This window comes from Amphiprion ocellaris, chromosome 11 (genome assembly GCF_022539595.1).
Source record: "Amphiprion ocellaris isolate individual 3 ecotype Okinawa chromosome 11, ASM2253959v1, whole genome shotgun sequence".
NCBI lineage: Eukaryota > Metazoa > Chordata > Actinopteri > Pomacentridae > Amphiprion > Amphiprion ocellaris.
Window position 1 is genome coordinate 9,699,892 of NC_072776.1, and position 14,768 is coordinate 9,714,659.

Consider the following 14,768-nt stretch of genomic DNA (forward strand, 5'->3'; position numbering starts at 1 on the left):
ATGAAGGATGAGAAGCCTGTAGGAAGCAGTGGGGACTCTCCTGCCCCTGAGCCGTCTCCATTCGTCCCCCCCAAACCTCAGAAGAGGGATCGTCCCTGCACCTTCTCACCGACCGAGGACAGCTTCAAGGACACAGCCAACCTTGTCAAAGAGGACAGCGACGTATAACCCCTCTCTCACAGATGGGAATCGAAAAAGAAACACACTTTGCACAGAATTTATTTTTTTATGCAGCCTGTGTACAAAACTCAAATTGTTTTAGGACAGAGAAATACATTTCTATAGAATGAAGAAAAAAGTCTTGTGAGACTATGCCTTCTGACATTTCTTATGCCAATTCTTGTGTTGATGTTTGTTTTTCTTTATTCTGATGTACAATATGTATATCTTTGCACTGAAGCTGCTGATAGAAATGTTAATAAATATGTTGTATATTTGTAAATTTGAACAGTAAGATTTTGTCTGAAATAGATCCTAAATAGTTCAACATAAACACAATATAACACATATAAAAGGTGAGCTGCATTCTGAATGTACAGTACTGATAAGATCAGAGGTTATTAGAGAAATATGTTGGGTGAGGATTTTTTTTTGCCACTAAACAAAACTGAAGATGTTTTCACTTCATCTTTTATGTTTATATACCTCATTTCAGGGCTGACAAATTAAAGCAGAACAAAAGAAATTGGATTTAAATTCATGCCATTCATTTTTTTAACATCTGCTACATTATAAACAGAAATATGAGCTAAAATACGTGTGCGACACGTACTGATTGTACCTAATCATCTCTACCTTATGTTTCCCAGCTGTGTGACTTTGAATCAACATGATCATTTTTTTTAGTGATGATATTGGAACAAATAATGGCCTAAATAGATCTGAGCAGTACTTGAAGGTGCCTGTGTGTGTTGCGTGGATGTGTTGTTTTATGAAAAGCAACACATGACCTGAGGATGCAGATGAAGGCATTTTATTAAAAACAAAAAAAAGTGAATTCTTTGCAGATTGATTTATTTTGTATCATAATGACGACAAATGAAAACTGTATCTGTGATCATCCAGAGCATGACGCCCATATGGATTAAATTTCTGCTGCTGAGACATGAATGAATAAATTTCCTATTTTGTAACACAGTCTCGATGCATTTTTTTTTTTTTGTACCTTATTGTTAATTCATGTAAAAGGGGAAATCATCTGTTCATACAAACTATTTTACAGATGTTGCTGCTCAGACGTTTCTCTTATCTTTAGGTGAAGGGAGAAGAACATTGACCACAAAGTCTGAAACAAATGTAGGGAGGTAGGACAGAGGGATCCAGAAGAGTTTAGCGTCCCAGCCTGCTGCGTATCGTGTGCGTGGAAACTGAGCTGTCAGTGCATGTTCCATACACCTGGTCACCTTAGAGATATCTGGACTGCACAAGATGCCCATGGAGAAGTCCTGAGCTTTCACATCTGAGAGACAAAACAACACAAGTCATTCAGAACACTGATTTGACAGTGTTGCTAAATTCACTGCACTTGTACTCACAGTCATTAAAGTACGTAGCCCCATATGAGTCTTTAACTTCTTGAGGGAGGCGAGTCCAAAGCCTCTTCAGGTCGGCATCAATCAGATCCAAACGGGTCACATTTGTCTTGAAGAAGCCGGGTTCAATGATGCTCACTTTGATGCCAAAGTGCTGCATGTCCCTCCTGAGCAGACAAAGCAGAACATGTGTTTCTTCAAAGTAAGTTTTACTGAACATTTTCTTAACTTTACTTGAGTATTTCCATTTTCTGCTCCTTTATACTTCCACCCTAATATATTTCAGAGGAAAATACTTTGTACTTTGTTTTATTGTTTTGAAAAATGTGACTAGTTTGTGAAACACTATGCATAACAAAGACAAAACCAGTGATTGTGTTTCACAAAAGAGTGAAAAACTAAATTTCATTTCTGGAGCAGAATTTAACTTTTTTTATTATCTGCACTAAACTGGACTAATTCACCGTAATTAAAAGTATCTGCATCCAGCTACGCCACTTCAGTAAAATTAACCCTGTAAAACCCACTGTTGCAGAAATACATCAGTTTTATTATTTAAAAATATTATATATATATATATGTATGTGTGTGTATATATATATATATATATATATACATATATATACATACATATACATATATACATATACACACATACACACACACACACACACACACACACACATATATATATATATATGGTAATTGGATTTTCCGTTCTGAAACGGGTATTGAAAAACAAAAAACGAGTGGCTATTTGATTTTCGTTTTTTTTACGATTTTTTAAAATGATTTTGATTTTCGTTTTATATTTAGAATTACAAGAAAGTAAAATCAGTAAGAGACGGAAGCGAAAAAAGGTCCGTTTTTTCATTTTCTGAGACCGGAAGTGGTCATCAGCAAGTGTGGAGCCAAACAGAGTACGGTGCATAGACTGTATATAAATTTTTTGCGTTAGTTTTCATGGTCAAAATGAGAGATCACGTGGCCGATCTTGAAATAAATCAATATTGATTTTTTTATAGAGTGTTAAAGTTTTGCAAAGCCAGGGGGCGGGGACTACTTGATTGACAGTCTGGTCTGGAATGATTGACAGGTCCAATGGGGGAGGCAGCAGAGACTCTGCTCTCCTCGTTTGGATTAATTCTGATATAATAACTGTTGGTTTATTTATCGGTGGAGCAGCAGAACACTTTCCGCAGACAATTTTCCTGCCCGTTGGCTTGTTTTAACCAGTTTTCTGCCTTCGGCTGATTCTACCAGCAGACACTGAAAGGACTCTGATAGTTCGGTAAGTAAATGTTTATTTTCGTATCGGTGCCGTTTTTAATGCACTTTATATGCAGCTTTAGTGTCACATATAATGTGTGCCATGCACTCCAGATGTTGGTGGAGTTTGTTTCAGTGTGTGTTGACCAGAGAAGAAAGTTAGCATAGTAAATATTAGCTTTAATGTTAGCGATGCTAACCGAGCTAGCTGCTCAGTCGTAGCCTGATTAAAGCTAACGTAGCATTAAGCTAACGATGTTTGTGTTGAGTTTCATGTAAACAGCTGAAGTGTGTTGTGTGCCTGTAATGTGGTTCATTAAGTTCATAAAACTGTGGCTGACTGACATTAATGTAACGTTCAGGAAACCTAAATGTGATTAAAACAGTAACGTTAATGTTCTAGTTGTCAGTAATCAGCTTTAATTTGACACTAAAACAGACTGATAGTTTTAAATGACATCAGTTTCATTAATTTGTTGAAAATTGTCTCATTTGTTGTTGTGATGTTGCTGCTGATTCATTAAAAGCAGATGATCCGTGTTGAAGATATGTTTAGTTCTAGTATCAGAAGCACAAGAAGGAAAATGGAAGTTTAGTTCTTCTACATCAAAGATTTCAGGAATAGAATAACTAAATGAGTCTTTATGCCTCAAACTTTATTTTACAATAAAGAAATAATGAAATAATCAATGATAATAAAAATATCAATAGCAGAGAAAACCTGAGAGAATAATTTCCTGAAAAGTCTGTGAAGGAAAAGCAGCTTTTTATCGTGAAAGATCAGAATCAGCTCCAACATCTGCATCTAACAGCATCAAGTCAACCAGAAAGAAAAGAAAAAAGAAAATGACTTCTTTCTGATCACATCTGTTCCGCTGCTCACAGTCTGCTGCTGCTCACATTCTTCACATTTATAGTCCACTTTTAAAGGTTCAGCAGACAGGTGCTCTGGTTTAGAGTGTGACGATGTCATCGGGGATGTGGAGAGTGAAGTTTCCGTTTCACCCACAGTGTGTTTTAGGGCACCCGGGTCAGACTTGATGTTTGAAATACTGACCGACAGCTCAGATTTAACTGTCTATAGTTCCGTTTTGATGGATGTTAAATTTTCACTCATGCCGCCAGGAGCTGGGTCTTTAAAATAACTGCCGTCTCGTTACAGAGTGAAAGTAGCAGTTTCTCCTGAAGGTCAGAGACTGCAGCATCTGAGGGCCTCTTCAAAAGAAGACGTAGTTGATGAAGGTGTTCTGGAGGAGGACCAGAAAGACCACGACCAAGCAGCCTTGAGATCTTAGGCAGCGTCTCCCTCAGGTGGGTGTCAACGGTGTTCATGGTCAGGTCTATGGTAATCCCATCAAAAAACAAAACAGAAAAAAATCTACATTATAAATCAACGTAACCAAAGCACTCTGTGTATAACGCCATAGTATAGGATGTAGTTCAGAAAATGTATAGTATAGTATACTTTTCAAGAATAACATAGTATGGCCTGTAGTTCATAGTATAGCTTGGCAAAAAAAAAAAAAGATTATATTATGTGGTTCCAAAAAGTGCAAAATGATAGGATGTTGCCTAAAATTGTCATGTATGATATGTGGTTCAAAAAATGTCATAGTGCAGTATATTGTCAAAATAGTATGTTATTCAAGAAAACATCAGAGTATAATATGTCTACTAAAAAATGCCATGGAATAATATTTCATTGCACAAGTAAAAGTATAGTAATTTTTAAAACTGTTTAAATTCTTAAAATATGTTGCTAAAAAAACGACAAAAAAAAAACAAAAAAAGTCATAGTAGTATGTCAATTTAAAAAGCCTATAGTATAGCATGTCGCTCTAAAAATGTCATAGTATAGCATGTCACTCTAAAAATGTCATAGTATAGCATGTCACTCTAAAAATGTCATAGTATAGCATGTCGCTCTAAAAACGCCATAGCATAGCATGTCGCTCTAAAAACGTCATAGTATAGCATGTCGCTCTAAAAACGTCATAGTATAGCATGTCGCTCTAAAAATGTCATAGTATAGCATGTCGCTCTAAAAACGCCATAGCATAGCATGTCACTCTAAAAAAGTCATAGTATAGCCTTTTGTCTAAAAACGTCATAGTATAGCATGTCCCTTTAAAAACATCATGGTATAGCCTTTGGTCCAACAAACGTCATAGTATAGCATGTCGCCCAAAAAATGTCATAGTATAGCATGTCGCTCTAAAAATATCATTGTATAGCCTTTGGTCCAAAAAACGTCACAGCATAGCATGTCATCCAAAAAACGTCATAGTATAGCATGTCACTCTAAAAACATCATAGTATAGCCTTTGGTCCAACAAACATCAGTTTAGCATGTCGCTCTAAAACCGTCATAGTATAGCATGTCGTTCAATAATTTGTCATAGTATAGCATGTCACCCAAAAAACGTCATAGTATAGCATGTGGCTCAATAAACGTCATAGTATAACCTTGGGTTCAACAAACGTCAGAGTATAGCATGTCACCCAAAAAATGTCAGAGTATAGCATGTCGTTCTGAAAACGTCATAGTATAGCATGTCGCTTTAAAAACGTCATAGTATAGCCTTTATTCCACAAAACGTTGTTTTGTCCTGGCTGTCTGAAGTAGGTGAGGAGCAACACAATAACAGTCCAAACGCTGGTTTCCAGAGGGTTAGACGAGTATTTTTTTGAAAGAGTAAGTTTACAACAACACAACATGTGAGGAGGTTAAAATCAAATGGGTGTTAGTAAAATAAAAATAAATAAACAGAACTAAAAGTGAACTTCATGTTGACATTGATGGGCATTCCAACCTGGAACAAAGTAAAAAACTCTTCCTGTTCGCCTCTTCAAGCCCAAAAACACACCGCAGTGGCACCCTAAACTAAAACTACCAATGGGTTCCCTGTTTTCCTTTCTGAACAGTTCAAAGGTCCCTCTCTATCTCCCTACACATCCACCAACCACTGGAACACATCTCCAAAGTTCTGCCGGACCAGCTCAGCTTCCCCTCAGAAGAAGTTCCGCCAGATGAAGGAGCCTTTTGAGAGGCAGCTGGCATCGTGATTGGACTGTACTTTGGTCTGTTCCAATCCAGCTTCAGCTCCAGAGACGGCAGGCGGGACGAGTCAACGGAGGCCGGGTGGACGAAGGCATGCAGCTGAGTACAATCCAGAAAACAACAGAGGAGGAGTGCAGCAGCCCAGTGCCAGAACAGAGTAGCATCATATGTCTCTTAGAAAACATCATAGTATAGCCTCTGGTATGAAAAAACACCATCATATACATTGTATATTGTACAAATAACACGTCAAAGGAAAGAGACATACATTGTAGAATTGTAGTAATTGTGGGCTGACTGATTTACTGATTATCAGTATTTTATGTTTTACCAATTTACGGTAATAAATGAATTTAAAAATGGCGCTACTTTGGCTCTGAACCTTAATCTACCTGTGGTCGCTCTGTCTTCTGGAGTGATTTGATTGGTTATACGTCACGAATAAAACTCCTTTAACTTAACATCTGTAAACAAAACAAAAACGTATCAACAAAGTTTTCTGTTAGAGTTTGTGTTCTTCTAAGTTTAACTCCAAGATTATAAATACTTTCATTTACTACAAATGAATATCTACTCCAAATGTCTCACTAATAATCATTATCAGCCTTAAAAACCCACAAAACACCCCTTTATACTCGACCACACTTAGTACAGTCCGGTTCCCCCTTCTATAAATCTGCTTGGAATCTTCCACTTCCTGTTTGTCAAAGTGGCCTTCTACCTGGACAGGTTTTGTTGGAGCTCATGCAACAAACATTCTGGGTAACTGCACTTTAATATGGATGAATGACACTGAATTAGAGTCTGTTTTAATGAGACTGAGTTAAGATGTGTAGCTCTGTCATTAAATAGGAAATTATTTCTCAGAATTCACAGAGAAATGTCTGAAATGTTTGCTAGGTTAGCGTCCCACATGTTCTTTGGCTCAGCTAAAGCTAACTCTCTCCAACTTCTGGATCTCTTGAGTTGCTTGTTGTTGAAATATCTTGCTAGAAGTGCTGAAGCTCAGAAAGTCTGAGATGTTTGTTCAAAATAAGCTCATTCTCAAGTCTTATCTGAACTGTCCTCTTTTGTTTTAACTTTCCCTAAACTTAGGAGTTAATGACAGAGCAGCACATCCAGACTCAGTCTCATTTATGTAGAGATTAAACTTCAGTGTCATTCATTGATGTTAAAGTGCAGTTTTTCAAATGTTTGTTGCACATGCTCCCGACCAAACCAGTCCAGGTGGAAGACGATGTGAAGAGAAAGCTCCAGAGGATGAATATCACACATTTACGTTGGAAATAAATGTCCTTTAATTAGACATTGTCATGCAAAAGTTGGATTTCCCTTTAATGATGTTCAAATCTTTGTCGAATATTTTGTTGATGTTGGTTTCTAAATGTTTTTTGACACTCGGTCCTAAAGACTAAAACCTTCTACGGCTCACAAGCTGCAACAATTCACACATTGTCAACTATCTTTCTGACTAAACTAAGATAAAAAGTGAAAAACTGCCTGATTCCTGCATCATGAATGTAAATCTTTTTGGTTTTTATGACAGTAAACTGAATATATTTGGGTTTGACATTTTATAAACCAAAACAAGAAATGAATTATTGGAGAAAACAATCAACAGATTAATGGACAAAGAAAATGTGTTTTCCAGCATATATGGCTGAATTACTCCAACATTACAAGATACATACAATTTAAATTCAATTTTATTTATATAACGCCAATGACAGGTCAAATTGTCTCAAGACGCTTTATTTTTATATTTTTTTGTCATATCTAAAATATGACAAAGTAAGAAATTAAAACCTCTTGACTAATCCAATTTATTATTTGGTTTTTAAGAGACTAATGGACAACTAAAATAACAAAAACTAATAAACATGAGGTCAAATAGAAGGAATAGTTTTAAATACTGCAGTCCCACGACGACAAGAATAAAGTTTGTCAACAAAAAGTAAATCTGCTGGTGGATTCCATTAAAGTCCTAATAAATGATAATAAAGTGTGATACTAAAGGTTTGTGGTGCTAAAAATGTCAAAGTAAAGATATCAAGTTGAACATCTGGATGGAGGTTGATAAAAGTTGACCTTCTTTCATTTCTCTGGAGCCGACTCCATGGATTTTATGGATGGTGGTTAAAGACCTGCTCTTCTAGTCATCTTCCTTCTAGTCGCTGTAAAAAGTCAGTCCATCCTGGCCGACTTCAACACCTCTTCATGACAACTTGTTCTGCCTCCGACCTGGTGGAAACTCCAGAAACTCGGGAAAACCCATGGAGACTCGAAGAACTCGTGGAGACTCGAAGAACTCGTCGGGCGGGGGAAGGTGTGGTGGGTGGTGGGGGGAGGTGGGGGAGTAGAGGGGGGAGGCCGCCACCCACCTCCCCACCTACTCTCCGCCCTGACTCCACCCAGACTCCGCCTTGGCTCCGCCCATGTGGTCACTTCAGGAACTACGATGCCAAAGGGACGACGAAATTATTTCTTTTTATCTGATCTGTAGCTCAGTGAGTTAAGGATTTGCCTATGGAGCTGCAGGTCGCTGGTTCAAGACCAGACCCTTCTTAAGTTTTCATCAAAATTCTGACAAAGACAAACAAAGAAAATTGCCGGTGGTGGGTCTTGAACCTGCGACCTTCCGCTTGGTAGTCTCTCTTCTTATCCCCTGAGCTATTCGCTCAGATACTAATTCTTCTTTTTTTTGCGCATTTATCATCTATTTTTTGTCATTTTCGAGTTTTTTTTTAACTCGAGTCTCGACTCGACCGTTTTTCTCAGGAGGTTGGGCTTCAGCCTTTGTGCTGGAGGGTTGAACCTTCAGTTCCAAGACTTTCCAAAGCCTCCACACCTCCCGAGTCCTCAGGACCTGAGCTTTCAGACAATCTGAGGGCTGATATCTTCTAAGTTCCTGAGTAGTTCTCTGTTAGTTTGAACCTTTCCACAGTCTGAGGACTGAAATTTTCTAAGTCCCACAGTAGATCTCTGTTAGATTTAACTTTCAGACAGTCCAAGGACTGATATCCTCTAAGTTCCTGAGTACTTCTCTGATAGTTTGAACCTTCAGACAGTCTGAGGGCTGAAGTTTTAAACGTTTCTCAGTACTTCTCTGTTAGTTTGAACCTTCAGACAGTCTGAGGACTGAAAACCTAAAACTTCTTGAGTAGTTCTCTGTTAGTTTGAACCTTTAGACAGTCTGAGGACTGAAATCTTAAAAGTTTCTCAGTGCTTCTCTGTTAGTTAGAACTTTCTGGTTAACAGAAGCCTTAAAACTTGTGACCATGAGTCTTGATTTCACATTTAGACCATCAATCTGAGTTCTCAGACCTTCACCTGTGGGTTTTTTTAGAAATCATTAACAAACTTTGATTCTCTTCACTGAACAGTAAAGTTTGTGGAGATCAGAAGGTAACATTAGTTTGATAAATGCCTTCAACTACTAGTAGACTTTATCTGGAAAGCAGTTTTCTTAAATGAGTTCTTAGTAAATCTGTCCACAATCAAACCAAGAATATAGAAAGAGGAAATGTTTGAAGAAACAACTTGATGTTTTCGTTTCAGACTAGAAAACACTTTCAGACCTTTATCTGTTTTTGCTCTTTTTGATCATTTTCTCTTCTGTTTAATTTGATCTTCTAAATTTCAACTGGTGTCTTTTCAAATGTTTTGTCTTTGGCTTGATTCTTCTTAAATGTTTATTTTTGCTTTTCTCTCCTTTTATTCTTTTCTAATGTCTGATTTGATTTCCAAATGTTTTCTTTTTAATGTTATATTGTTTTTTCAAATGTTTTATCAGCTTGTTTGAAAAATTTCTTTTTCTTTCCCAATGTTTAATTTTTCAATTAAATCTTTAAGGTTTTTCTTTTTAAATGTTTTACCACCTTTTAATGTTTAATTTTCTTTTTAAATCCTTCATTGTATTTTCTGTTTAATTCCTATTTAAAGTTTTGTCTTTAAGATTTAATTTTCTAATTAAACATTTATTTTTTTAATGAAATGTTTTGTCTTTTTAAAGGTTTAATAGTCCAATTAAATGTTTTGTATTTTTTTAATGTTTAATATTCTTGTTGTTTAATTGTATTTTTTTAAATGTTTAATTATCTAAAATATTTCATCTTTAATGTTTCATATTCTGTTTAATAAATTTTGTTTAATTTCATAATTACGTTTTGTATCTTCTGTTTAATTATCTAATTAAATATTTTGTCTGTTTAATATCATTTAATTGTATTTGATATTTAATTTTCTTTTTTAAAGTTTTATTGTATTAAATGTTTTTTTCCTTTGATTTAATTGCTTTTTTAAATGTAGTTCATTTCTTTAATCCTTTTTTTCTGTCAAGATTTTAATCCCAACCTTAAAAATGAAATAAACCCTTAAATCACAATGAAAATACTTCTGTTGTCACAATCATGAGTTATTCAATTATTCAGTTTATCAATTCAACTTTATTTGTTTAGCACCTTTCACACAGATGACAAAACTAAACAAGCAAAGAAAAAAAACTATGCTAAAACCATGATTAAAACACAAAAACATTTTTAAAAAAAAGATTTAACATGGTAATGTGTTGTGTCCAGGGGATGGAGGGAGTTTATTGAAGTCTTCTTGGGCTCACAAGGGAAATCATTTAAAATATAAACTTGATATTCAGTCTAAGGAAACTGCAGAGCGACAAAAGAACCAACAATATCTCCTGTTTTCTCCTGTTTTCTCCTTTAATGAGTCGACTCTTCTTGTGCTTTCAGACCAAAGAACTACAGACTCTTCACAACCTGCTCAAACTCTTGGTACAGGACCTCACCACACGGGTCAAGAAGGTTTCTGTCTCATTTCTACTCTGAAGCTCACCTTCTCAAACTGCTGACAAATGTTTCTGCTGCTCTAAAGTCTGGTCTCCAGAACTTCCTAAAAACTCTCAAAGTCTCTTCTGCTGCAGGTTGCTTTGTAGAACTGTTGCAGAAAACCTCACTAAACCTCAAGATAGCCGTCCAAATGAAACCTTACAAAAACCAAACTAGTACAACCCAAATGCTAAAGTCTCCTGCAGTCTACCAGAGAACCTCTGAGAACAGAGAATCAGGACAGGAACTCTTACCTTCTGGACAACCAACGTTGGTCCACAAACAAGAATACAGAATGTGTCTGACCAAAAACCTCTAAAGACTCACTACAGCCAAGATAAAGACACAACTCAGCTGCACCAAATCCACTAATCACTGCAAACATTAGCACCATGTGCTAACTGTGGCTAAAGAACCACATTTACCAAGACAACTATCCAGTACAAAGCCCTAAAACACACCAAGAAGCACATTAAAGACGATTTTACTGCTGGAAGCTGCAAGCCAACGCCTAAAGAACAAACTAAAGCAATGGAGCCAAACCCAGTTCAGTGGGAAGAGAAACAGAGGAAATGTTTGTCTGCAGCTAAATAAAGCAGGAAGACACTGAGCTGCTCAGGTGTTCCTGATAACACCAAGCTGCTCAGGTGTTCCTGATAACACCAAGCAGCCACCTGGACAGCCAATAGGAACACAGCTTCCTGGAAGTCCAGAGGGCTGGCTTAGTGAAGGAAATTTAGTTTGAAGTTGAGGCAGAAAGTTAACAAAGAAAGTTGAAAACCACCTTCTGATACCTGAAATCTCTGAGTTTTCACACAAAGAACACCTGAACATGTCAAACTGGTTCCATAGTAGAACCATCATTGTAAAAACGTCATAGTATCGTGTGTTGCTCAAAAAACATTATGACCCGGCTGTCTAGGGTCGCCGAGGAGCAACACAAAAACAAGACAAACGCTAGTTTCCAGGGGGTTAGGAGGATATTTATTTGAAAGAGTAAGTTTACAACAACACAACATGTGAGCAGAAAAATCATAAAGTCTGTCTTTAGTTCAACTGAAAATATTAGTTTTTGTCTTTTTTATTGACCAAACTTTTTAGGAAGTAGATGAAGAATAATTAAAGCTATCATGTAGAAGTCCAACTTATTTTGGATCCTTGTGGAGAGTTTAATCTTAGAGTTTGTAAAGCTGTTGAGTTTTTAGAGTCACATGGATTGTTTTGACATTTAATAACCGAGTCCTGAAATAAAATTACAGTTGTGGATTTCTGTCATTTAGTCTGGACTAAACAAATAACAGCAGCATAAATCTCAAACGTCATTATGAGGAGTCTGGATTGAGGTTTCTCACTTGATAATGATCAAAACATGAAATTTAGGTTGATTTAAAGGAATATTCCACCTTAAATCTTTGAATGTTGACCAAAAAGGTTGGTTTCAGGAAGTATTCCACCTACAAGGTCCTCAAACATCCACCTTAAAGGAACATTCCACCAAAAATCCTTGGACATGCACCTAAAATGTTGGTTTAACCAGTATTCCATCCAAAATCCTAGACCAAAAAATCATGGTGTAAAGGAGTATTCCACCTTAAATGTAGACCTAAAGGATGGTTTGGAGTAATTTTCTACTCAAAAATCTTCCAATGTAGACCTAAAAGGTTTATCTGATGGTATATTCTACCCAACATCCTGGAACATTTACCTAAAAGGTTGGTTTAATGGTATATTCCCAGAAGAACCCTTGAACATTGGGCTTATTGGTATATTCCACCCTAAATACTTGTACATATACCAAGAAGTCAGTGTAAAGGAAATGTAGACCTAAAAGGATTGTTTAAAGGAATATTTAAACAATTATTTTCATTATTTAATAATCTGTTATCAGTCAGAACCCTGACAAACTTATTTCCATCAGTTTTTTAGTGGAAGTCACAAATAAAGGAGCTCTTGGTTTTTCCCGGCGTTAGTGAGTCAAAAGCTGCTGTTTCAACACAGACATGTTCACATGCATCCACAAACCTCTCAGCACTCAAACACCCACAGACAGGAGGCCGGCTGGACCGAGGCTCGGCGGCATCCTCAGACCCATGAGTCGGGGAGTCGGTGAACTTGTTGGTCTGGTTTGAAGGCCTCCGTGTGGTCCAGTAGAAGTCCACGTAGTCAGTGTTGGCTTTGAACCGCAGCGACTGGCCACCATCAGGTGGACCGGCTCGTCCTCGTAGGGCTCCTCCTGTAGCCTTGAGGGAACCACAGGAACATTCAGTAGCTGTTGGAGTTCTTCCTGTCAGGCTCGTGGTAGAACGGCTCTGAAGAATCTTGTACTTGTCTTATCTGGAACAATGTAACAGCCTAAACTGTTAACAGCGGTGTAAAGAAGCAAACACAGGCATAGATTAGGACTCAAACTAGATTTATTTTAGAAAACAAATCAGTTTAGAGGCATTTGTTCACACATGTGGCTGAATAGGAGGCCGTCTAATCACATTTGAGGTCTTCACTCTGTAGGTTGGTTGTTCAGTGAGACTCTTGGACCTCCATCAGCTGACGTGGATGTTTGATGGTCTTCCTCTCTAGTGCCAGATGATTCATCCATGAATTCAGCAGCTACAGACTGAAATGAAGCTCATGCTGCTGTTATTGAATTCCTGTTCCAGATCAAATGTTCAGAGCTCACCTTGAATGCAGCCGTCTGCTGTCTGATAGTTTTTCTCATTGTAGTCTTCAGTAAAGTCTTTTTCCTCATGTCAGGATGTGGTGAGACTCTTTCTCAGTCTCTGCAGACATCCTTCATTGTGCATCTCCAGAGAAGAAACAGAAAAACTGGTCACTGCTTCAGCATCAAACACTCTCCAGCATTGAGAGTGTTTTAGGAATTCATTCATTGTGTTGTGAACTTTGAAGGAGCAGAAACTTTACAGCTGCCAAGATATGAGCTCCAATTCTGGATGTTTTAGGAAATGAAGTTCATCAAATGAACACTTGATTTTTGCTGATAACTCATTAAATTACTGAAGAAATCTCACATAAAAACCTGTAAAGTTCCTTCAAACAGATACTTGTGTGTTTCTATTTAAGGCCTCAGGTTTGAACGTACAGCAGAGGATTAGACAGGAGTGATTTTAATATTTAAATCAGTCCAGTAAATGTTTGGAGTAAAAATGATTAAAATTTTTATTTAGATTTGTGTCAAATAATATTGTAGAGTCTCACTCAAATATATCCAAATTAGTTCAGTGTATTTACATTTTATAGATTATTTGATTTCTTAATCTCAATACTGTAGGGTCTGACACTAAATATTATAATAATGATGTCAATTTAAATAATATTTTAGTGCAGAGTCATAAACTTTAATCAGCTAAACTTACATAATAAATATCACTGCACAATCTTAACCTGAACATTGATATTATTGAGGTAAATTTACATAAATCATGATATTCTAGAGTCTTAACTGGAATATTTCTAACATTAATCTTTTTGTATTGTGCTGATAAACAACAATAACCCGACTTTCAGATAATATTTGTTGTCTGTGATTGTGAGACTAAATTCCTCCACATTTTGGAACTTTACCTGCAGAAGCTAAAGGAATAAATAAAAATAAAATCTGTTCATTTCCACATTATGCACATTTATTTATTCTTAATATCTCAGACTGAATGGTAGCTGGCAGTAAAAACAAACTCATCTGCTGGACTGAATTTCCCAAAATGGAAACATGGACAGAATTTAACACTCATGTATCCATAGCAACGCTAACATTTCTGCTTCTTACCAAAGTTCACAACACAAGTAAAGATTTTAATATAAAACTTCAGGGATGACTGCTGACCATAAGTATTCTGATCAATACTTCATGATCAATATCAGGACAGATGTTACAACTCCAGCTGTTGCATTAGACTGCAGTTATTCACAGAGAAATTAAAACATCACATTCCTCATAAAAACTAGATGGGACTTTTATTAAATAAAGTGTTGGTGAATAAACAGTGTAAAAAGTGCAAAGCAGCTCCATTAAATCAGGAGATGTGAGACTTCCACAGCATGGATCACCAT

At 36.7% G+C, this 14,768-nt stretch overlaps 2 protein-coding genes across 10 annotated transcripts in view; one reads left to right on the forward strand and one right to left on the reverse strand.

The window, feature by feature from the left end:
- The window catches only part of lrp2a (low density lipoprotein receptor-related protein 2a), a 53,047-nt gene extending 51,914 nt beyond the window's left edge, over positions 1 to 1,133 (forward strand). For all 7 annotated transcript variants that reach the window (XM_035955500.2, XM_035955503.2, XM_035955501.2 and 4 more), the window contains one exon: positions 1 to 1,133. In XM_035955500.2, the coding sequence (XP_035811393.2) occupies positions 1 to 168 (168 nt within the window). In that variant the 3' untranslated portion in view covers positions 169 to 1,133.
- rdh1 (retinol dehydrogenase 1) overlaps positions 958 to 14,768 on the reverse strand; it is a 23,875-nt gene continuing 10,064 nt past the window's right edge. Inside the window, exons 5-6 of one of the 3 annotated variants that reach the window (XM_055015430.1) lie at positions 1,536 to 1,699; positions 958 to 1,459 (exon numbers count right to left, since the gene is read on the reverse strand). In XM_055015430.1, the coding sequence (XP_054871405.1) occupies positions 1,233 to 1,459; positions 1,536 to 1,699 (391 nt within the window). In that variant the 3' untranslated portion in view covers positions 958 to 1,232. Of the gene's footprint in view, positions 1,460 to 1,535; positions 1,700 to 3,436; positions 4,142 to 11,664; positions 12,944 to 14,768 lie in introns of those variants that run through there. The other 2 variants (XM_055015432.1, XM_055015431.1) reach the window with 2 other exon arrangements.